Source organism: Acomys russatus, chromosome 29 (genome assembly GCF_903995435.1).
Source record: "Acomys russatus chromosome 29, mAcoRus1.1, whole genome shotgun sequence".
Taxonomy (NCBI): domain Eukaryota; kingdom Metazoa; phylum Chordata; class Mammalia; order Rodentia; family Muridae; genus Acomys; species Acomys russatus.
In genome coordinates, this window is record NC_067165.1 from 27,789,266 (window position 1) to 27,813,437 (window position 24,172).

At 47.3% G+C, this 24,172-nt stretch overlaps 1 protein-coding gene and 1 pseudogene across 2 annotated transcripts in view; one reads left to right on the forward strand and one right to left on the reverse strand.

The window, feature by feature from the left end:
* Positions 1-708: 708 nt before the first annotated feature.
* The window catches only part of Arid1a (AT-rich interaction domain 1A), a 76,262-nt gene continuing 52,798 nt past the window's right edge, over positions 709-24,172 (reverse strand). Inside the window, exons 5-19 of one of the 2 annotated variants that reach the window (XM_051171897.1) lie at positions 21,455-21,695; positions 21,128-21,217; positions 20,042-20,209; positions 19,174-19,486; positions 18,023-18,168; positions 17,660-17,769; positions 15,180-15,389; positions 12,551-12,758; positions 11,061-11,193; positions 10,707-10,882; positions 10,031-10,352; positions 9,839-9,953; positions 8,520-9,411; positions 8,084-8,214; positions 709-3,780 (exon numbers count right to left, since the gene is read on the reverse strand). In XM_051171897.1, coding sequence (XP_051027854.1) covers positions 2,053-3,780; positions 8,084-8,214; positions 8,520-9,411; positions 9,839-9,953; positions 10,031-10,352; positions 10,707-10,882; positions 11,061-11,193; positions 12,551-12,758; positions 15,180-15,389; positions 17,660-17,769; positions 18,023-18,168; positions 19,174-19,486; positions 20,042-20,209; positions 21,128-21,217; positions 21,455-21,695 — 4,983 coding nt within the window. In that variant the 3' untranslated portion in view covers positions 709-2,052. The remainder of the gene's footprint in view (positions 3,781-8,083; positions 8,215-8,519; positions 9,412-9,838; positions 9,954-10,030; positions 10,353-10,706; positions 10,883-11,060; positions 11,194-12,550; positions 12,759-15,179; positions 15,390-17,659; positions 17,770-18,022; positions 18,169-19,173; positions 19,487-20,041; positions 20,210-21,127; positions 21,218-21,454; positions 21,696-24,172) is intronic. The other variant, XM_051171898.1, reaches the window with a different exon arrangement.
* On the forward strand, positions 15,900-16,880 carry LOC127211910 (ubiquitin-40S ribosomal protein S27a-like; annotated as a pseudogene).

Here is a 24,172-nt window from a genome sequence, read left to right on the forward strand (position 1 = left end):
TATGTAACTCAAGTTTTCAGCAGTGATGACGCTCAAGTCTGGAGCCAAGAGACAGCCAGACTACAGATGCTGGTGATAGAGGCTGCAGGTCACCATTTAGGAGAACACAAGAGAACAGGAGGAACTCCTCTCACCCCGCAGATCAAGGTTTTATGTATTATCCTCTGAGACAGAGTCTCACTATGTAGCTGTCCTGGAACTGAACAGGTAGGCCAGGCTGGCCTAGAATAGAGATCCATCCATCTTTGCTTCCCAAATGCTGGGATTAGAGTGTGCTACTATGCCCAGCTTTTTATTACTTTTAAAAGATCCTGGCTTAAGATTTTGTTGTTTGTGTTACACCTGTATGTATGTATGTATGTATGTATGTATGCATGCATGTATGTGCACTGCCTTGTGTGCTTGGGGCCCATGGAGGTCAAAACAGGGTGTTGGATTGTCCTTGGAGCTGGAGTTACAGGTGACTGTCAGCCACAACATGGGTGCTGAAAACTTAACCTGGGTCCTACGTAAAGGTGCTCTTACTCACAGAGCCAACCTCCCAGCCCTAGTGTATTAGTTCATGTGGCTATGAGTGTAGGTGCCCAAGTCAGAGGGTTCAGATCCCATGGAGTTGGGCTGGAAGTTATGAGCCACCAAACATGGGTCGTCCTAACTGCTGAGCTGTATTTCAGCTACAGGTAAAGCTTTTAAATAACTTGAAAATAAAAAAAGCCTCACAAAGTCTTACCAAGATTTAATGTACATTTATTCTTAACACGTGGAACATATAGTATAAAGATTTCATACTGAATAAATGATATTCATTAAGCCAAAAAAGGAAAAAAAGGAGGAATTTACATCAAGTTTTTAGCTACATTGTTGAAATACAAATATGCGTATTTTATCACTGAAAAAAATCTCAATTGTGTTTCTTCATCAGGAACTTCAACTGAACCTAGGACTTTTTCACACCTCGATTAGAAAGGAAACAAAACAAAACAAAAACCCAGAAAAAAAAAAAAAACAAAACTATAAGTTGATTGGCTGCTGAGACAGCAAGGACTTTTTACAGAGACCTGTACAGCATCGCCCCAGGAGGCCGATGTCTGGCAAGAGATTAAATAGCTGTGTCTCGCTTTGTGCAGGTCACCAACTTGTTAACTCGTCACACTATAAAGGGGCAGCCGGGAAGGGGACCAAACTGTGGGGATCCAAGGGCATGTGCAATGTACAACGTCATATATACACACGTGGCAGCGCAGCCGCTGCAGCTAAAGGTTAAAACCAGTTCTAAGAGGTGATCTCAGGGTTATTCATACAATCAAGGAGGAGAGAAAGAGGTCAGGGTGTTGTAGGTTCACACATGATACTTTGGGGGAAAAGCCTTTTTTTTTTTTCTCCTCAACATTTAACTAAAAACATTTTTAAAAACTACAGCTTGCTGCTGACCCAGCATCTTCTCTCGTTCCCATGTGAGACATTATTATTACAGTATGTTTACAGTATCAGGTGTACAGTACAGTACATGAAAGGGTCTACACTCTACTGCACAGGCCTCTCCAGTGAACAGGGTCTGCTCACAACTGCGAACTTCTCGGCTCCTGCGAGATTGTGAATGGACAGCAATAAACCACACAGTTCAGCAGTCATCTTTTGTCCTTCAGGGTTTTTTTGTATTTTTTTTCCTTTTTTTTTTTTAACCATTAAAAACAGTTATGAAATGTGGCATCCCGTTGATGCAAGGACCGGGAAAGCCATTTTTTTTCCCCAAACTCACTGTAAACAACAGTAACTTTGGTTAAAATAAAAAAGTCTTCTATGTAGGCAGAGCTTTGTCTTTTCAAATAGGGTGGGTCCTGAGGGAAGCAGGTGAGGATGAGGAACAGAAAGGTGAGAGGGAGTGGGGGTGGGGAGGAAAGAGAAACAGGAGAGACTTTCCCAAGGGAGAAGCTGGACAGCACAGGGTAAACTGGATTCTGAGGTGGTTTTGCATAAATAAAGGGCAACAGTCAGTTTCTAAGTTCTCCACACACTCACACACACACGGGGAGGGGAGGTGTCCCACGGCTGTCATGACTGGCCAATCAAAAACAGTACATCACAAATGACTTGTGAAACCAATGAGTTCATCAACGGGGATACGGAGATGTCCAACAGCCGTGACTCATACAGAGTGAACTCTGAGTGGTTCTCATCCACCTTGGCCAGGGCAAGCAGTGCTCGGGCAGCACGCCGCATCATGTCCACACTAGTTGGTTCAAAGGGTGGGTTCTGCATGTGGAGGAGGCTGGCCTGGCTCTGCTGGAACTGTGTGGCAGCGAGGCTGTCCTCAAGGAAGCCCAGGAGGTTGCCGATGCTGCCCTTCTGCACTGCAATGGCCCGGGCTGCCAGGCTGTCCCCCTGTGCCAGATTGGCCAGCAGTACCACGGCCATCTCCCGGCACACTGGGTTCTTTCGGTCACTGAGGAAGCGCACCATGGTACTATACAACTTCTCCAGGCGGCTAAAGGGGGGTGTGGCCAGGATCAGGTCCACATTGTTGTCCTGGATGCTGAGTTTGCTGAGGGTTTCCAAGACCAATCTCTGGGGAGAAAGGACGGCATTAGGGCCTAGGGTAGAGAAGGGGTCCTGGGCTTCAGCTGATGGGCAAACCGCCCAGTGTAGGAGTCCATCCAGGACAGGCAGGCAGATGCTCTCAGGGTATGGGGATAGGTCCAACTGCCCCGAGATGTTGGCAAGAGTGACCAGCGTGTTTTCCCGGAGCATCTCCAAGCAGTCCCACCACCACTCCACTTTGTCACAGCTCACCCCTTGGTCCTGTTCCTCCTCCTTCTCATAAGTTAGTGGCGCCTGCTTCCGTTCTGGGTGCTTATGATGCAGCAGGATCAGCTTGCCTAGGATAAGCAGCAGCCCCGGGTGTTTGGACATCTCAAAGTCGTTGCCTGGCACAAACGACAGGCTCCGGATGGTATTGGAGACACAGACACAGCGCTTAGCGAGGGAATCCTGCCAGTCCAGAAGGGTACACAGTGGAGTCTCATCTTTACTGTGGGGTTCATCCTCTAAAATCTTGATGTTCCGGTGGCTCTGTGCTGGGCTAATGCCAAACGGAAACTTGCTGCTTTCCTTGGTGGCCTCTGCACTCTTTGTTCCCTCATCAGTCAATGTGCTAGACCGGGTAGACAACATGTCATCCATAGTGGCTGTGATCCTTTTTTCTGGAAGGCCATCAGGCGGGGGGCCCTCCTGCTCCGTTGTCCCTGGTGTACCCTCTACTGTTGTGAGGTGTTTCCGAGGAGGCGTTGGGCAGGGTACATAAGGCCGGGAAGGCAGCAGCTCTATTTTGCTCTCAAAGTGGGTCTGGATATGCTCAGTGGTATCCCCACCGCCAACCCGCCAGTGCAGGAGGCCGCTGTCAAACTCCTGCACGCGCCCCAGCTTATCTGAGCAGTCCACCACAAAGGGGTCGCTCTTCTGCACAATCCTTACTGGAAGCTTGTCAAACTTACTGACTAGCTTCTCCTCACTGTGCTCTGAAGCTGGCTTGTCCTTGCCCAAGAAGGCCATCTCCTCATCATTTTCAACCACTTCCTCCTCTTCTGCCTCCAGTTTAGGATCTAGGAGTTCTTCTTCCTCTTCCTCGTCTGTGGGGGCTGGACTAGACACCTTGCGGAATCTCCCAGGGTCTAGTAGTGTTCTTTGTCCTGGGTCCCCCACCTCATACTCCTTTAAAATGCCAAAGATCTCAATCAGGCATCGACGGAAATATTCCACAAGGAGCTCTAGCAACCCTGGGAGCTGAAAGACAGAGAAAAGGAAATGAAAGAAAGAAAGAATTGTGGACAGGAGAGCGTTCAAGCTCTGTCCCATTTTCCTTCCTTCAAGTTAAGACATCTCTCCCTCTCCCTGCAGGAGGCAAAGCTGCTTCCTTTCTAAAGGCTTCTCCAACACACTGTTCTTCACCTCTCTCTCACACCACTGCCTTCCCAAAGAAAGAGCACAAAGCTTTCTTTTGCCCAGACAATGGTCACATAAGCCTGCCCTCAGCAGGTTAAAAATCGTGAGCCACAGGCCTCGCCCACCAGTACTACCCAATGCCTTTAAGCCTCTTCTTTTTGAATACATGTTCAGTTTTTCACTAGGCATTTAGTCACTTTCACTATCCCTCCTCCATGGCCCGAGTCTAAGCATGCTGGGCAGGCCTGTCCCCACACAGCTAGAAAAGGCCGTGCCCTGCTGCAGGCGTCACCTACTCTCCTCTAGCCTCCAGTTAGACTAACTTTTTTCTGAATTCTGTCACTCAGTCCATTCTCTTGACGCCCCCTTCCCCCCTCGAGACAGGACTTCTCTCTGTGTAGCTTGGCTATTCTGGATCCCCTTCTTTGTAGACTAGGCTGGCTTTGAACTTACATCGATCCACCTGCCTCTGCCTCTGGGTGCTCGGATTAAAGGTGTATGCCACTATGCCTAGCCCATCCTCTTGATTTTTTTACAATATACAAATATGTGTCTTAGCAGCAATGACATGAGTTTTCCAACATACACTATGTGCTTTTAGGTACATCCACCTGACTCTTAGAATTGGAAAAACCTTGGTTTTAATCATACTGCCTTTCTCAGAAATTAGCTGTAAGATATGATGAAAAACTCTAAATTTTGAGCCTGATGTGGTGGTGCACACCTTTAATCCCAGCACTCAGAAGGCAGAGGCAAGTGGATTGTTGTTAAGAGGCCAGCCTGGTCTACAAAGCGAGTCCAGGACAGCCAGGGTCACACAAAGAAACCCTGTCTCTAAAAACAAACAACAAAACCCAAAATCAAACCAAAACAGAAACTCCTACGTTTTATAAAGCTGTTCCTGGTATATATAAAATAAACAAAATTTATTCTTTTATTCTCTGTGGACAGCAAAGTTAGGCAATAAACAGTCATGCTTTGGCCATCTGTGGTGAATCACAAATGTAATCCCAGTGCTTGGGAGACTGAGGCACAGGCCTGCCTTGAGTTCAAGGCCAGCCTGGGATATACAGAGAGTTCCAGAGTGAGCTACAAAGTAATACCCTTTAGCAAAACCCCACAAGAGCCTGGTGTGGTGGCACATGCCTTTAATCCCAGAACTCAGGAGGCAGAGGCAGGAGGATCGCTGTGAGTTCAAGGCCAGCCTGGTCTACAAAGCAAGTCCAGGACAGCCAAGGTTACACAGAGAAACCTTGTCTTAAAGAACCAGGACTATGAGCCTGTGTGTGCTAGCATATGTCTTTGATCCAGCACTTGGGAGGTAGAGGCAGGTGGATCTCTGTGAGTTCAGGACCTATACAAAGTATGTTCCAGGCTAGCCAGTGCTACTGTGAAATCCTGTTTCAGAAGTCACAATGAAGGCGCACGCCTTTAATCCCAGCACTCAGGAGGCAGAGGCAGGCGGATCGCTGTGGGTTCGAGGCCAGCCTGGTCTACAAAGTGAGTCTAGGACAGCCAAGGCTATACAGAGAAACCCTGTCTTGAAAAACCAAAAACAAACAAACAAACAAACAAACAAAAAACAGAAATCACAATGAGTATGAGCCCATTTGCTCAGCTCTGAATGGCCTCATGCCTTGTGGTAAGGTTGACATGCAACAACAGCAACAGCAACAACAACAACATAATTGAACCAAGCAAGACCTATTAATCCAACTGTGCCCCCTCCAATCACACCAACAAGTTGGCACATTCAAAGAGAGATTTAAAGATGTAAGTAAGTATGAACTTAGCAGGATGGTAAGAGCTGCACTACCCAGGAGGCTGAAGTAGGAAGATGGCTAGGGGAAGGCCGATGCATTTTGATGCTAATTACTGCTTGCTTTCTGACCCACCTTTTGCTTAATAAAAGGCCATCCCACAGGGGACAGGACAGGAGATAGGTGGGGCTGAGGGGGTGGGGGAGGGGGGATATTCTGGGAAAAAGAAAGGATGGCCACGAGGAGGAGAGAGACCTGAAGTGGAGAGAGAGGAAGGCTGCCATGGGTTAGCTGGAGGAGAAGCACATGGCCGGCAGTGTGGATGGAGAATCCAGCCCAGATAAAAAATATTTAAGATTATAGATGGGAGGTAGCTTGGTAGAAGTTATTGGAAGCAGATGGCACGGGATTGAGGCAGGGATCCCATGCCTGCCCCACTATGGGAGGTGCTTTGGAGGATTGATATCTGCCCTGCCCCAGGTTAACTAAGACTATTTTAAAATATAACAAGTGTCTGTGTCTTAATTGATTACTAGCCAGGCCTACAGATAATACACGTAATTTAAAAACAACAGAAGATCACAAGTTCAAGGCTACTCATGGCTTCTACAGATCCCTACCTAAATATTGGTAGGAGCTGGAGGGATGGCTCAGCAGTGAAGAGCACTGGCTGTTCTCCCAGAGAACCAGGGTTAGATTCCCAGCTAACAACCACTGTAACTCTAGCTCGAGTTCAACACCCACTCTTGCCTCTGTAAGCACCAGGCATACACGAGGTACACAGATACATGGAGGCAAGTCCCCCCCCCCCCCCCCGAATAACAAGCAGAGAGAGAGAGAGAGAAGGTGCACTGCTCTGCTTACTGATGGAGACACATTGTTTGTTTTACATAGAGGGTCTCACATGTCACACACAGGTTGGTCCAAAACTACCTAGATAACCAAAGACGACTTTGAGCATAGGATCTTCCTTGAATCTCCCAAGTGCTGAGATTATGTGTGTGCCACTACAGCTGATTTATGTGGTACTGGAAATCCATCTCTGGGCCATGGCCATGCTAGGGAAGCACTTCAGCATCTAAATTACAACCCCAGTCTCTAGTACTGAACTTCTTTTTAATTAAAGCGGGGAGAGGAGAAGAAAGAAACAGAAAAGGAAAAGAAACAGTGAGGGTGGTGCACGCCTTTAGTCCCAGCATTTGGGACTAAATCTCTGAGGCAGGAGAATCTCTGAGTTTGAGGCCAGTCTGGTCTACAGAGAGTTCTAGAATAGCCAGGGCTACACACAGAAACCTTATCTCAAAATGAATGAATAAATGGGAAGGAGAGGAGAAAGGAGAGAGAGAAGTGGGAGGGGGAGGAAGAGAAGAAAAAGAAAGGAGGAAGAAGGAGGAGGAGGAGAAGAAGTAGTAGCAGCAGTTTTACAGGTAACAGGCGGTGGCAGGGGAGGAAGATTTGTGGAGCTGGCTCCCTCTCCTTACACCTTTTCCATGGCTCCTGTGGCACGTACCTTTATACACCAAGCCATCATCTTATAGGATGGATCCTTAGCAATAACAAAAAGTTTCCCCAGTTGGCTGTAGTACCTTTTTTTTTGTTTGTTTGTTTTTCAAGACACGGTTTCTCTGTGTAGCCTTGGCCATCCTGGACTCACTTTGTAGACCAGGCTGTCCTCGAACTCACAGTGATCTGCCTGCCTCTGCCTCCTGAGTGCTGGGATTAAAGGCGTGCGCTACCACGCCCAGCTTGGCTGTAGTACCTTTAATCCCAGAACTTGGGAGCCAGAAGCAAGTGGATCTCTGAATTAGAGGAAAACCTGATCTATACAGCAAGTTCCAGGATGGCCAGGGCTACACAAAGAAACCCTGTCTCAAAAATAAAAACAAAAATGAAAACTCCCACCTGAGCATGGAAGCTAGGGAGGCTAGGACAGAGCACTGTAAGTTTTAAGGCTATCCTGTACAGGTAACTTAGTAAGACCCTGTCTCAAAAACCAAACTAGACAGGCGTGGTAGCACACCTTTAATCCCAGCACTTGGGAGGAAGAGGCAGGCAGATCTCTGTTAGTTTGAGGCCAGGCTCATCTACAAAGTGAGTTCAGGACAACCAGAGATACACACAGAGAAACCTTATCTTGAAAACCCCAAAAACAAACAAACAAACCCACCCCCAAAACCAAATTCCTTTTGAGCTCAGTTCTACAACTCATGTGAATTGTCACTGCCCCTAATGCCCTGGACTTGTGCCCAGGGTCAAGTGTTGCAAAGAATAAACATAGAAGTTTCCCAGCAAAGTGACAGGTGTGTTAGCTTGGGAGGACTTAGTGTTATCTACTATCAGGGATATCCCAGGCCTTCCCCAGCTGCCCAGAGCCCTGCACTCACCTGACTGAGGTTGAAGGTCATAATGCTGTTGTCATCGTACAGCAGGATGTTAATGGTGTCTAGCGCCCATGTGCTCTCTGCCAGCAGCCCAGACTTGAGGGACATCATTACCCGCCACGCCTCCGGGGTTCCTGAAATAGACCTCTGTGTTGTCCATCCACCAAACCCCAGCTGGCCGGAGGCACCCCAGGGCTGTCCCCTTAGTCAGGCTACTCTGCATTCAGTGCTTCTAAGCTGTCTAGGACACCAGTATATGGCAAAGCCTTAAAGAAAAACCTGAAATCAGACCATTTTTTTTCCATCCTCCATATTCTTTGGCTTTATTTTAATAAACACCATACCAGATTTAACAACATCCAAGACACTAGGCTGGAGAGAACTATCTGAAGGATGGAAAGGGGCAGACAGAGCCAGCAAACCAGGGAGGCCTCCTTACCAATGTCTTTCATTGTGAGCCGCCTCCTCTGCTTCAACACGGGCTGTGTGGCTTCAACAGAGCCAGGTGGGAAGGTAATATCCCGCCGAATCATAGGGGGCTGCACAGGAGTAGGTGCTATGTGCGAAGCAGGTACTGGTGGTCCCGCCTTCTGCATTTTCATCCCAGAGTGCAGGAATGGAGATTTGCTAGGAGAAGTACGGTTCTCCATGGGCCGAGGGAGGGGAGCGGGGCTGGATACCTGAGGAATGTGATTCTGCATGCTTGGTGGGGGCTGATAGTTAGACGGAGGGGGTCTCGTCATGGGAGGAACAGGTGCTGAAGGGCCATAAGGAGGCTGGCGTGTGCCGTGGGAAGGCCATGGGCCTTCATGGTTGGCCCTCTGGTCTGTGTGGAGCATCTCCTCTGTTCGGTTCACACCATGAAACGCAGGACCCTGGGGGGCAGAGCCTGAGCTCTGCCTGTTGGCATAATTGTAGGTCATGTCATTTCGCCCTTGCCACATGGTGCCTTGCTGAGCAACCTCAGCTGATGCCTGTATGGGGCCGCCCATCATTTGTGGTGGCATGTTCTGCTGGGCATTGGAACCAGGAGGTGCAGAGACTCGGTCTCGGCCAAACTGGAATGGAAATTGGTTCTGGGGGCCGCCTGCTGTTCGGCGCTCATTAGCAGCAGTGGCAGTAGCAGGATAGGCATTGCTGTACTGGTTGTACACATCTTGCTGAGGGGAAGGCTGAGCAGCTTGTTGCTGGCTGGCAGACTGGGACTGAGCTGCAGGCAACTGTTGCTGTTGAGGCTGCCCTTGCCCAGTGCTATATGGCACACTGTACATCTCCCCTTCATGCCGTTTGGCAGGAGGGCCATATGTGCCATCCATCGGCCTCTTATAATTCTAAGGCAGAGAAAGCAGAGGGTAAATTAATACTGTACACTGATTCACACAAAAGTCACTAGTGCCGCAGATGGCTCCCACTTACTAGACACTAGCTCCTTTTTCTTTTGCCTCTCTGAAAGATGGGACACAGATGCCAAGAAAACAAAGGAAAAGGCCTTTGCAAATTATCTTTTGAAGCTGTTTCTGAGAGCAACCACTATTTCTTCTTCTTCAAGTAGACAAATATATAAAACACCAAAAGTCAAAATAAAATGTTTCTAGCCCTTTTAGAGAAAAGAGAGGCTTTACAAGGAAGACAGTGAGACCTGACTCTCTACAACTGCCTAGTTGGGTAAGAGGAATACTAACACAGAAGCTGAAGTGAATGACATATATCTGGCTCCCTCCTGCTCTCAGTGTGTGCCCAGGCGGTTACCTCCCTTACCTGCTGCTGCTGCTGCTGTTGCTGCTGCTGCTGATACACTGTGGCCTGCTGGCTGGGGAAGGGGCTGCTGGAAGGGGTGCCTTGGCTGGAGAACTGATTGCCATAGGAATCGTGTCTGCAAAAGACAAAGTGGGTCAGGGTAGAGAGTCACAAAACCTGAGCAACAATGCAAAGAGACCAGGAATTACTTACCGTTGCTGCTGCTGCTGTTGCTGCTGCTGTTGCTGCTGTTGCTGCTGCTGCTGCTGCTGTGGGGGGTAGCGGCTAGGAGAATACATCCCCGAGTCTGGGGTGGAAGGCATGAGATTTGGCTGTGGGGCTCCAGTGCCCATATTTCCTTCAGGCCCGATTCCAGGCTCCGTCCTCACTCTGTCATAAGGACTTCCATAGGCATAGTGCTGTCGTGGTCCCATAGCCACATTTCCCAGCCCAGGGCCAGCAGCACGGCTGTAGGGGTCACCCATCCCGCCGTTGGGGCCCTGCCCTGAGGACATGAAGGGATCACTTCCTGGAGCTGAGTGCAGAGAGGAAAGCAATGAGAAAACTAGCAGGTTGGTAGGCTAGGTAAGCTAGGTATTGCCTGCCCCATAGTTTCTGGCTCTTTCCAGAGCAGGGTTTGTTTCTGTTGCTTTCCTGACAGGCTTCACAGAGAAACACAAAGACCCAAGAGTGGCTAGGTGGCTAACGAGGTAGCTCTGTGGGATGACGCCTGCTCACATGTAAGATTCCCTAGTTTTAACCCCTAGCATCACACCAGGAAGGAAAGAGAGTTAGGTAGGTGGAGCCACAAAGAAGCACCCCAGTAACACTGGCTAGTCACTCATGCTCCTGTCTCCACAAGCACAAGCCAACATCACCCAGCACTTGCCTTTCCTCATGCTGCCGTAAGGATCCTTATTTGGCTCATAGGACATGCGCCCCATCATGTCAGAGGTATTCATACTGGGCTGGTACCCAGGGTTTGGAGTCATGGAATTCCGCTTCTGGAATGTGGGGTCACTTCCATCAGGAAAGGCATCCTGGATTCCGACTGAGTTGCTCCTGCTCCAAAGTGAGGAAAACTAATGAAACCTTCAATAGATCAATTCCTCACCTAAGCCTTGAGACACAGGGATTGGTGAGTGGGGTGAGTGGGTGAGTAGTGGCGTGAAGTGCCCCTGGGTGACACAAGTCTCACCCCTAGAGACCCTCAGGGTTCTGTTCCTGACCATGGCGGCCTTACCTCATGCCTGCTAAGGGGGTAATCTGACTATGTGGTGTGGATGCTGGCGTTGGTGGCTTCAGGTCCCCTCCTTCTGCCATAGAGCTGCTGGTTGACTGCGGAGTCTGTGGCCCCTGCATGGATCCTGATCCCGCTGTAGACAGAGCAGAGTGAGCAGCTCACTTCACAGTCAAAATATTTGCTGCTCACAAAACCATGAATGTTCTAGAATCTGGGGGTATGAACGTGTATGAGTCTGTCTGTTTCTTTTCAGACAGGTCTCATATTGTATAGCCCAGGCTGGCTGGGAAAAGGTGATCTTTATGCTCAGCCCCCAGAGTACTGGGGTTAACACTGTGTCTGCCTTTCCAGGATATCTCTGTAAGGGATTTTCCTAAGGACACAGTGGACTTCAGCAGACTTCTCATAGTTGGTGATCTAAAAGGCCATGCCATAAAGAAAGGAATGGGTTTTGTCACTCATGTAGGCATGTCTTGATACAACAATGGCCATGAAAGGCGAGACAGGCACAATTGTGTTACAATAAATAAATACAAACAAACACACAGCCCCCCGACTTTAATGCTTTACGGTGGCTGCATACATGCTTTTGAAGAGATGAGGTGCCATTATTTCACCATGCCAGGTCATTTAAGTCATGGGCAGCTTCCTGACTGCCTTGCTTTACTTCTATAAAGAACTTGCCATGTATATAACTTGTCATAATGGTGGTAGAGCAAAAACTCCTAATTAGAGGCCCTAAAATACAGGGTACAGGAAGGGTTAGATGCAAGATGTTTCTATTAATCACCCAGCACATGTCGTCCTAGGGTTCCAATGCTCCTCTGAAGAGAGGAGCACAGAACTCCCAGTAATCAATGTTTCCATTGGTTCCTAGCACTACACATCCCACCACCGAGGCCTCCCCAGTTGATGTGTCACTCCTTACACCCTCAGAGGTCAACGACAGGGCACAGCTGTTTGTATCTACCTCCTAGGGCCCTGGCCTCTTCCGATGCCCCTCCCCGCCAGCTCCTCTGAGAAAGAAGAGGAAGCAGAGCTCCTGTCATCCAAAGGTTCCATCACTCTCCCTCCCTAACCTCTCCTCCCATTCATTAGCATCTTAGCTCTCTAGGGAATTCCAGGCTCTAGTCTGAGCTGCATTCTAAGGCGCTGACATCAGCAGGCCAAAGCTCCCAGATGGCCCAGCCTCGCTGCTATTTGTCAGTTTTCTCTCACTCCTCTGGTGTCCCTCCCACTCACTAGTTTACAAACATTTGGCAAGATGCCAGGTGTACAACAGGAAAATTAGAAAGTTAAAACTTAAGGCTGCTGTGCAGCACCTCCCAAGGGAGTCGCCACTGCCGCTCTTTAGTCTGCCAACCTGCCAAGCCACGTGGACAGGGAAAAACACACATCCCTGGCATCTGCTCTGCTCCCTGGAGGGAGGGAGGCACTGCTACCTAAAGAGCTGTGCATTAAGCCTCAGTGGGGTGCTCACCCATTCTTACCAGGAGAGGGAGGCTGGATCTTGGGCTGGGACTTCTTAGAATCAGCAGCTGCAAAGATATCTGGGGGAGGGTCTTCTCCCCGCTCAATCTTGCATTCAAAGGCATAGAGACACTGGATATACTGCTTTTTCAAGGAGCTGGCTGCACTGCTTGATGTACCCACATTGAGGTTGGTTGCAAGTTCCCGCCATTTTTTGTTCTTGTTGACCTGTAAGACCAGCAGAAGATGAGCTCACAAGTGCTCCAAGAAAGGTACAGTTCAAGTAACTTCAAGCACCAGCGCCTAATTACAACAGGGCCACTGGCACAATACTGAAACAGAATTCAGCATCTGGTCTTTATGCTCCAGCCCTTACCCTCTGCCTGACTGTCTTTGTCAAGCCAAGCATTTTTATAGGGCTCTCCTATTTCGGTGTAAGGCTGACAATTTAAGAGCAGCCAGTCCACAGTTCTGCCTCCTTTCTTTAGACCACTTCCCAAACGCTCCTTCTAATGAGCACTGTGCTGGCTGGACAGGACATTCTTAAACACGACGGCCAGTATCTCCTCTAGTACTGAGAACACTGGCCCTCAGGTCCGCATCCACAGGGAAGATCTCTGGGCTGACTCCTATGATCTGGAAGCTGCAAAGCCATGGGCTTCAGGGAGGAGAGAAAAAACTGAGGGAGGTGACCAGGAACACGTCCTTGGTGGCGATGGCCAGAGGAACACCCGCTGTCTTTAAAGTTAGGAGGGTCTTGTGTAACTCTGTACTTTCTCTCCCATGCCCAGGCCATCTGGCCCAATCTACAGGGACGGCTTGTTCACTAAGCTGCCAGAGAAGCTCAGAGCTCACTCTTGCCTTTCTCAAAGCCTTCACTTATAAATGAATTCTCATTGTCTCTAGAATACAATTACTTAACAGCAACTAAAAGATTTCCTTTTTGCTGAGTGGTGGAGGCGCACACCTTTAATCCCAGCCTTGGGTGGCAGAGGCAGGTGGATTTCTGTGAGTTCAAGGCCAGCCTGGTCTACAAATTGTGTTCATGACAGCCAAGGCTACACAGAGAAACCTTGTCTCGGAAACAAAAACAAAAACAAAAAATTTCTTTTTCAAACTGGGAAACCAGGTTAGGCTTGGAGGTTTCTTTCATACCTCATCTTATGATTCAGTGAGTTCAGAGGTGGCAAAGTCACTAAGCAACCAACTGCCCTTTCTCACATGTAGTAAAGGACTCAGTGAGAACGAGTAGAAACGCGCCAGGTCACCTCAGTGGCCGCACATGGCTTTGCTTCCCACGCCAGTTATATGGCAGTTTGCACGTGCTCTGCTGTTTGTTTCCCTTTGTGGGGGAGGGTAATGAAGCTTGAGGGAGAAGGAATTCATAACTGCCTGGTAGCTGGCTGCATTCCAACCACTTTCTTTTCTGCTGGTGACAGCTGTTTTCCTTTTCTGATTTAGGTTCGGAGTAAGTCTCACCCTGTCAGGCTCTCCTACCCCCACCCAAGAGTTTCTTTTCTTTTCCTTTGGTTTTTCAAGACAGGGTTTCTCTGTGTAGCTCTGGCTGTCCTAGACTACCTTTGTAGATCAGGCTGGCTTCGAACCTGCCTCTGCATCCCAGGATTAAAGACTCGTGAGACCATGCCCAGCCACACCCAAGAGTTTCTGGACAGGACAATAGAGAAAACACCATAGAAGAAAGTCTATAAAGGCAAAGTGAGCTATCACTAGTTAGCCTCTGGCTGAATGCAAACAAAACTATAAAGTATATGACAAGGGCATTTCAGTAACAATTAGTCCATTCTCTTAAGTCTCAGTATAAAATAACTAGTTTTTTACCATTCTTCTTCTTCCTCCACAGCTACTCTTTTGTTTTGTTTTGTTTTTTTGTTTCTGGAGACAAGGTTTCTCTGTGTAGCCTTGGATTAAAGGTGTGCGCCACCACGCGTGGCTCCATAGCTACTCTTAATAAGAAGTTTCTGGGGCTGGAGAGATAGCTTAGCGGTTAAGAGCACTGACTGCTCTTCCAGAGGTCCTGAGTTCAATTCCCAGCACCCACATGGTGGCTCACAACCATCTATAATGTGATCTGATGCCCTCTTCTGGCCTGCAGGTATATATGCAGATAGAGCACTGTATACATAAAAGAAATAAATACTGGTGGTGGCGTACACCTTTAATCCCAGCACTTGGGAGGCAGAGGCAGGTGGGTCACTGTTAGTTCAAGACCAGCCTGGTCTACAAAGTGAGTCCAGGGCAGCCAAGGATACACAGAGAAACCCTGTCTCAAAAAACCAAAAAAACCAAAAAAAACCAAAAAAAAAAAAAAAAGAAAAAAAAAAAAAAAAAAAAGTTTCTGAAATTCTATCTTCCCTAAAATGCTCCTTGAACTAAAAGAGTGGATGATCTGGCCACAACACCATCTCAGAGATCAAGGGATTCAGTGGGACTGACTCTTGGTGAAGCTCTACACTCATGATTTCCAATATCTGACAGTACAAGGTTACACATGGTCCCTGTTTTGCCATCAAGAAAAATAAAGCCCATATGCTTTATAGACCTTGGTTAAGGCCGCATGTTTTAAGTGTCTCAGAGTCCAGCCCCTGTGAGATGCATGACACCATGAGAAGTCAGCTGTCTGGCACTTACCTGAGTCAGTCCACCTATCTCCTTCACAGACACATAGAGGCGGTAGAGGTCCAGAGGCTTCCTACCCACGGCAGGCAGGTTTGTCATGCCCATGGCCTTCTCCTCTGTGAAGGCCAGGTACCGGTCCACCCACATCTTCCTTTCGGGCTCCCCACCCAGCTCATACAGCTTTGTGATCTTCTCGTTGGTGGTGGTAGAAGAGCTGGATTTCTGGAGGGTGCATCAAAATCAGAGGTCAGTGAAGCCAAAACCTACGACTACTGGATGCCAAAGCTCCCTTACCTACCGCTACCGGGGTGACAAAGCTCCCTTCCTCTCCGCCTACTCCCTCCATTTGCGAAAAGCAGCCTCCTAGAGCCTGCACTGCTTATAAAACTTTCCTGCTTTGGTCTCTCAGAGATGATATCTTAGCCACTATTGATTTTTAAATGTGTATTCGATAGTAAAGGTGTAAAGCCCATTGGGAAGGTCCATAGCTTCAGAACGGTTGCTCTAACTGAGACATATAGATCGGGTGTTTTGTTTGTTTTTGCTTTTTGTTTTTCGAGACAGGGTTTCTCTGTGTAGCCTTGGCTGTCCTGGATTCACTTTGTAGATCAGGCTGGCCTTAAACTCACAGCAATCCACCTGCCTCTGCCTCCTCAGTGCTGGGGTTGAAGGCGTGTGCCACCACACCCAGCTCTAGTGATTGTTTTTATATTTAAAAGTTTGTTGTTGCTTTCCGATCCACCATCTGCGGTGGAGCCACCGCCAAGATGCAGATTTTTGTGAAGACCCTTACGGGAAAGACCATCATGCTAGAGGTTGAACCCTCGGATACTATAAAAAATGTAAAGGCCAAGATCCAGGATAAGGAAGGAATTCCTTCTGATCACCAGAGGTTGATCTTTGCTGGTAAGCGCTGGAAGATGGCCGGCCCCGCACTTTGTCAGACTACAACAACATTCAGAGAAGGAGTCCACCCTCCATCTTGGTTGGCTGAGACTTCATGGAGGTGTGCTAAGAAAGGAAGAAGTCTTACACCCTCCCAAGAGAAGAATAAGGCATAAGAGGAGAAGGAAGGTGTGAAGTTGGCTGTGTGCTGAAATACTATAAGGTGGATGAAAATGGCAAAATTAGCCGACTTTGTCGAGAGTGTCCTTCTGATGAACAGGGTGCTGGAGTGTTCATGGCTAGCCACTTTGACAGACATTACTGTGGCAAGAAGTGTTTGTCTGACCTTACTGCTTCAACAAAAACCAGAGACAAGTAGTTGTGTATGAGTTAATAAAAGAAGGAACTGATTTAAAAAAAAAAAAAAAAAAAAAGTAAAAAATAAAAAATAAAAGTTTGTTGTTGTTTGTTTGCTTGTTTTTTCTACCTGAGATACAGTTTCTCTGTGTAACAGTCTTGGCTGCCTGGACTTACCTTGTAGAGCAGGCGGGCCTCGAACTCAGATCTGCCTGCCTTTGCCTCTCTAATACTGGGATTAAAGGCATGCCCCACCAACACTGGGCACTGTTTTTTAATATTAAAATTTAAAAATTGATTCATGGAAATGCTGGTTTTTCTGTGGGTATGCCTGTGCACTACAAGTGTCTGGTGCTTCTAAGACCTGACGACAGTGGGTTGATCTCTTGGAGTTGGAGTTAACAGTTTGAGTTGCCTTGCGGGTGTTGGAATTGGACATAGGTCCTCTCGAAGAGCAGCCAGTGCTCCTAATCACTGAGGCATTTTCCAAACCCTTAATTAAGTTTTTGCTTTTGTTTTTTTGAGCCTGGGTTTCTCTGGGGTAGCCCTGGCTGTGCTTATTAACTCAGAGATCTTCCTGCTCTGCCTTCTGAGTGATGGGACTATAGGTATGCACCACCTCCCATGCTTACCCTAGCTCCTTTATTCCTTTTCTTAAATAATCAGTTTATTTTATTATCATTGTTATAATAAATGTACATTAAAAAACAAAACAACAACAACAACAACCCTGATTAGCCAGGCGTGGTGATGCATGCCTATATGCCTATATTCTCAGCACTCAAGAGGCAGAGGCAGGCGGGTCTCTGTGAACAGCCTGGTCTAAAACGCAAGCCCAGGACAGCCAAAGGCTACACAGAGAACCCCTGCCTCAAAAAACAAAACAAAACAAACAACAACAAAATACTAATACTAATACTAATACTTCCTCTTAGTCTATGTAATCATGGCTGTCTTGAGCTCAGAGATGTATCTGCCTCTGCTGGGATTGAAGACATGTACCTTCATGCTATGCTCAGAATGACATTTTGCTTTGTTGTTTTTCGAGACACGGTTTCCCTGTGTAATAGCCTTGGCTGTCCTGGAACTCTCTTTGTAGTCCAGGCTGGCCTGGAACTCAGAGACCTGCCTGTCTTTGCCTCCCAAGTGCTAGGATTAAAGGCATGCGCCACCATGCCTAGCTCACATTTTTCCTTCTTATCTTTCAGTGAAGACACAAAGTTGAAAGGACTCAAGACAGAAATCATCACCTTAGATTTTGACTCTGTCTTGGGCGTCCCGTCTGCCTTGTTGTTCATTTTCGTGGCTGGAGTTAACTTAACATCCCCTAGGCCCATCATCTCTGGGCTGGCTGCCATCCCTGTAAAAAGAAAAGAAAAATATCAAATGCAATGATTTTGCTAAAACTTTAAGATCATTCCTCTCCACCCCCCCAGACAGGGTTTCTCTGTGTAGCCTTAACTGTCCTGGACTCACTTTGTAGACCAGGCTGGCCTCGAACTCACAGCGACCCGCCTGCCTCTGCCTCCCGAGTGCTGGGGTAGTTAAAGGCGTGCGCCACCACGCCTGCTTGAAGATCATTCTTGAAGAAATCTTCAATGGATTATAGTTACCTGCTGAATTGTTGGCCATGGCTCCACCCATAGGATATGGGGGTCCCTGAGGGTTGATCATGCCAGCCATACTGTTAATCCCCTGTCCATAGGGAGGTCCAGTTCCCATCATGCCCCCTTGATTCATATTAGGGTAGCCTGGTGGCCTAAGGAAGAAGATGGAAATTAAAGAAGAAAAATTAGAGACACATTTAACTTTTACATGTGGGGATGAGTTAAATACAGTTGTTTGAGTCTATAACTAAGAGTAGAAAAAGTCTAACTCCCTCAAAATTGACCCAGGCTACATCTAGTTATTCTTCCTTTTGTTTTTGTTTTAAAAAGCCCCCAGAGACAGGGTTTCTCTGTGTAGCCCTGGCTGTCCTGGGCTCACTTTGTAGACCAGGCTGGCTTTGAACTCACAGCGATCCGCCTGCCTCTGCCTCCCGAGTGCTGGGATTAAAGGCGTGCGCCACCACGCCCAGCTAGTTATTATTATTCTTCACAAAAAGTTCAAGGAAGATCTGAGTTTCGTGTAACAATCACAACCCTAGCTTAGTTTGAAGGGGTATTACGGTGTTACATAAATATCACTTTCCTGTAAACAACCTCTAAAGTTGCTATATTTCTATTTAAAAAGCCCTCTTTATGGCATAAGGCCTATAGGACATGTTTAATTTTAACACTTATTTGTCATGCTAAACACTAAATAGCCCAACCAGACTTGCCTGCTCTCTCTGCTCCCATCCTTTCTTTCCCAGAATCCCAAGTAGCAAGACTATAAATAATAACAACCATGATACCCTGTCATACACAGTTTTACTCAGACATCTTAGGAATTAGCACATTTGTATATGTGTATGTATAAATTATAAGAAAACATAGTGCATCCAGGTGTGGTGGCGCACACCTGTGCTATCAGCACTAAGGGAAGCAGAGGCAGGTGACTCTGAATTCAAGGCCAGCCTGGTCTACAAAGTGAGTCCAGGACAGCCAGGGCTGCACAGAGAAACCCTGTTTTGAACCATCACCCACCCCCCAAAAGAAAGCATAGTGCTCAGAAGAGCTCTCCAAAAACCAACCCACCAGGCAGCCTCATCTGTGCATGCGTGCACACGTTCTGCTTTAGGATGAGAAGGGCACACGGCCGTCCTTCACTTCCCGGACCTTACCTGTTTTGGATAGAGTTGGCAGGAACATGCATGGCAACAGCAGATTCTTGAGTTTTCCGGTTCATCCCCCCTGGTGGAGGACACATCCCTGACCCAACCTGAGGTGGCATATTGGCCATATTAGGGCCATAAGGCCTGTTGCCCATAGATGCATGAGCCATTCTCCCTGGAGGGAGTGTGCCGTACGGCGGGATTCCAGGCTGCCCGTGCATCTGACCTCCAGCACCCATAGGATTCATGCTTCCAGCCATGCCTGCACTGGGGTAGTTGGCGTTGGGCAAGGCATTGTAGTTAGGCTGCCTTGGGTAGCCTCCTGAGGGGAGGGAAAGAGGACACAGTCTTGGTTAGCCAGCCCTAGTATTTCTCAACTTTAAAACTCCAAACAATGAGAACCTATCAATATTTTGATCGGGAAATTCAACAACTCCATGGCTTAAAAACAAAAAAAAAACAAAAAAAAGTAGCAGGGGAGGTTAGAAACATGCGAAGGTGGGCCTCTGTTGCCCTGCGCCCTCCTCCCCTTCCTGCCCCGTTTGGGGATGGGGTGTGTTGGGGATTGAATCCAGGCCATGTGCACAGTAGGTATGTGTTGTATCACTGAGCCACAGTACAGCATGACTGCCCAGCACAGAAAGTGGCTGGCTCTGTTACTGCTCATGGTGCCGTGTCTTTACCTGACAAGCTATTGTGCTGGCCCAAAGGCCTTTTCAAGGTGACCGACTTAAGACAAGATGGAACCTTGCCCATTCTACTGCAGGGTCTAGGCTGGGTAAGTGTGTGTTGACAACAGTCCTGCTCTTTTAACCCTGCTGTTAAACATATTAGTTATTCCCTCTCATCTCTAGCTACAATACGGTAGCATCCTTACCTTGTGGGCCATACTGGCTCCCTTGGGGGCCATAGCCCCCCATGGAGTTCTGCTGGTAGGAGCCCATGCTTGTGTGCATCTGTCCTCCAGAAGGCTGACGTGGAGATAAGGCCGAGCCGGGCTGAGGGGAAGTGTACTGGGGCATCTGGGGGTTCCTCTGCATATAACCTATTTGTGGAAAGTATCCATATATTTATCTGCTCAGTGCAATGGTAATGACTGGTCGTCCTACTCTGCTGGGACATTGTTGCATGGAATCTGCTCTCATTTGCCCCTTCAATTATCTTAAAAGTGATGTGCCATTTACACAGGGCATATACATATTAAACTGTTGTTGCTTTGTTTTCTGGAGACAAGGTTTCTCTGTGTAGCTCTGACTGTCCTGGAACTCATCCAGTAGACCAGGCTGGCCTAGAACTCAAGAGAGATCTATCTGCCTCTGCCTCCCCAGTGCATGTGCCACCAATGCCCCAATTAACTTTAATACTAAATAGAAAACTGAAAAGATAAAAAGCAATGACAAAAAAACCAAAAATAAAACAAGGGCCGGAGAGACGGCTCATCAGTTACGAGCACTGACTGCTCCTCCAGAAGTCCTAAGTTCAATTCCCAGCATGCACATGGTGGCTTCCAACCATCTATAATGTGATCTAATACACACTGTATACATAATAAATAAATCTTTAAAAACAAAACAAAAAAACCCACCACAATAACAACCCCCCCCAAATAACAATAGAACACAGTGTGAATGATTTAATGAGTAAAGCAGCTAATGCTTTGTCTTCAGAAAATGCTTACTAAATTAGGCACAATGGATGGTGCAAGCTACCAAAACGCGGGTAGGCACTGTGGTATGGAGAAGGACTGCTGGGGGAAGCAAACATGGCCATGCTCACTAGACTGACACCGTCTGTTGCTGGTTTTATTCTAAGCTTTCTGCCACGTGGTTCTCCAAAAGTTATTGCACAGGGCACAAACACCAATACTTTACTGCCATGTACTGCAGCCATGGGACAGCTATTAATTTGGCCCAGCATATTTGTAGCTGACAACATCATGTCACAATGTCAGTGGTGCTCTCACCTCGATCTTGGGCAATGCTTGATTGGTTCATGGAAGGATGCATGATGCTGTCTGACTGGCCACTGGGTGGCCGAGGTGGCATCTGGTTGCCTGTTCCAGACAAAAAAAAAGTAAGCAAACCTTGGCTCAGCCTGCACATCTAGCTAAGGGGTGACTTTGGTGCTGTAAATGGCCAACCATTTCCCATGTCACATAGAAGGAAGTATCCATACCCTGGGCCCCTCCCTTCCTCAAGTGTGAAGGGGAAGAACGCAGGCATGAATCGAAGCTCCCCCCTCTCAGCAAACCAGCAGCATTCCCTCCTCCCAAAGCCAGTCCTTGAGGTACCTGGCACTGCAGCAGGCGAGAGTGGTCCTGAGCGAGACTGAGCGACGCTGGCAGGCGAGCCAACAGGGGATGGGGACGGGCCTCGGATGCCAGGCAGGTGAGGGGAGGTATGAGGAGAAAAAGGAGACTGAGCTGGATTACTCTGCTCTCCTTGGCTGCTGGAAATCCCTGATGTGCTCACGCCAGGACTCAGAGCTCCTTCTGTCCCCATGGGGAGATCATCTATTGAACCAGAGAGATCCTGAAACACACACACACACACAGACACACACACAAGGACATAAATTAGTAAAAGGAGGGCAAATAAAGTATGTATGTTTGGTCATATAACTAGCTTGCATATAGCAAACTTCATTAAGGATAAACTTGTGATTTGGTAGGCCTTTTAGACTTCATACGATTTTGGTGCCAGTCTCATCTATTAAGTGAGTTCTAAGACCCTATCTCAACAAAACAAAACACAATAAACCAGTCAGCTCTCTGCTACCTTGCCACCAACTGACTGAAGCCTATCTCAAAAGCAGCAACAAATGTTAAAAAATATGCACGTATCAATAAAGTTTTATTTATAAAAACAGGTAACTGGGCTAGCTATTAGTTTTTGGGTCTATGGTGTATTCTATCCCAATAAAATCTGGCAGTTTATCTTCTCTCTCTTCCACAACAAGGAGAAAATGCCTCTTTCAGTGACAATTAAGGCCCAATCCAATGGGAACTACAAAGTACTGCCAGGAAGCCCCCTCCCTCATATTATTGTGTACACACATGTGTCTGTGTGGTTAATGTTTCCTTTTTATTCTTTGTCCGCATTTGTGGTTTGCCTACATGTATGTCTGTGTGAGAGTGTCGGATCTCCTGGAAATGGAGTTACAGACAGTTATGAACTGCCATAAGTGCTGGGAATTGAACCAGGGTCCTCTGGAAGAGCAACCAGTGTTCTTAACTGCTGAGCCATCTTTCCAGTCCCTTCTTTACATTATTGCAACCTTCATTAATTTGTTTATTTTTTATTTTTTTAGTTTTTTGAGACAGGGTCTCTCTGTGTAGCCTTGGCTGTCCTGGACTCACCTTGTAGACCAGGCTGGCCTCAAACTCACAGTGATCCACCTGCCTCTGCCTCCTGAGTGCTGGGATTAAAGGTGTGCGCCACCACCGCCCAGCTGCAACCTCCATTTATTAAGGACTCTTTCTATCCAAACCTTTTCATTATATTGGGGTGCGTGTCAGGTGGGGATGGTAAGAAAAGGACATGGGATATGGGAAAGAGAATTTCTTAAATGCCAAGAAGGTCTGGCACTAAATTTCCAAGTCCTGAACTGTAAGAGACAGGTATGGACAGAATTTTGACAACTGAACAAAGTCAATGTTTTGTTCTAGGCACCAGTATATTCCCTTATGCACTATAGTCCTTTTTTTTTTATTCCTGAGACAGGGTTTCTTTGTGTAGCCTTGGCTGTCCTGGACTCTCTTTGTAGACTAGGCTGGCCTTGAACTCACAGTGATCCGCCTGCCTCTGCCTCCAGAGTGCTGGGATTAGAGGCGTGCGCCAGCACACACAGCTGTCTTTGCTCCTGTTAAAGCTGCCATTGTCAAGCCAGCTGTAGTAGCACACGCTTTTAATCCCAGCACTGGGAGATAGAAGCAGGCAGATCTCTGTGAGTTTGAGGCCAGCCTAGTCTACAAAGGGAGTCCAGGACAGGCAGGGATTTACACAGAGAAACAGTGTGTTGAAAAACCAAAAAAGAATGAGAAAGGCCAAAAATTTTATTTCCTCTTATTATTCAATATTAACAATAGCTACCGTTTGAGCCATCTGTTATGTGCAAGGTACTCTTTGTTTCATTCTGTCACTCTCCATCTAACACGACCACCACTATCTGTTTCTTCCTCCTCATTATTTGAGATGGTCTCTTATAGCCCAGGTTAGCCTCAAACTTATGATGTATCAAAGGCAGACCCTGAACCTTTTCACCCTCCTGCCTCTTATTTCTCAAGTGCTAGGTGTACAGAGGTATACCACTGCACCTGGGTCTTACTCTGGAGATAGTGTTTCATGCAGTTCAGGTTAGACTCGGACTAACGGTGACTTTGAATTTCTTTCTTTCTTTTTTTTTTTTTGACTTTGAATTTCTGATCCTCCTGCCTCTATCTTCCAAGTGCTAGGGTACAGACAAAAGCCACCACACCTGGCTCAGTCTGGGATTTTCTTTTCTTCCTTCTTTCTTTTTGAGAAAGAGTTCTTTGTGTAGCCTTGGCTGCCCTGGAACTCACTCTGTAGACCAGGCTGGAATTTTCTGTTTTGACTTTTTTGGAAGTCTTGGTTGTACACACTATTACGACTAAGTTACACAGCCAAGTCACGTGCACTAAGTGTGACCAAGGCAGAAGACCTCATACCAAGCCTCACTCACTTCTCATTATGCGCTAGCACTGTACGAACTAGGGAAAACCATGACAGATTTTAAGTTAAGAAACTTGGCAGGTGACAGTGGTGCACACCTGTGATCCCCATACTTGGGGAAACAGAGGCAAGTGAATTTCTGTGAGTTCAAGGCCAACTTGGCCTACAAACAAACAAACAGAAAGAAAAGAGAAAGAAAAAACAAAACCAAAAAACCCAAAGAAACATCAGCTTTAGGTGATTATTATTTGTGCTTTTGGGAAATCTGGCAAACAAGCTATGCTTCCATTCTTTTGCTTGTACAACAAGAGGACCGG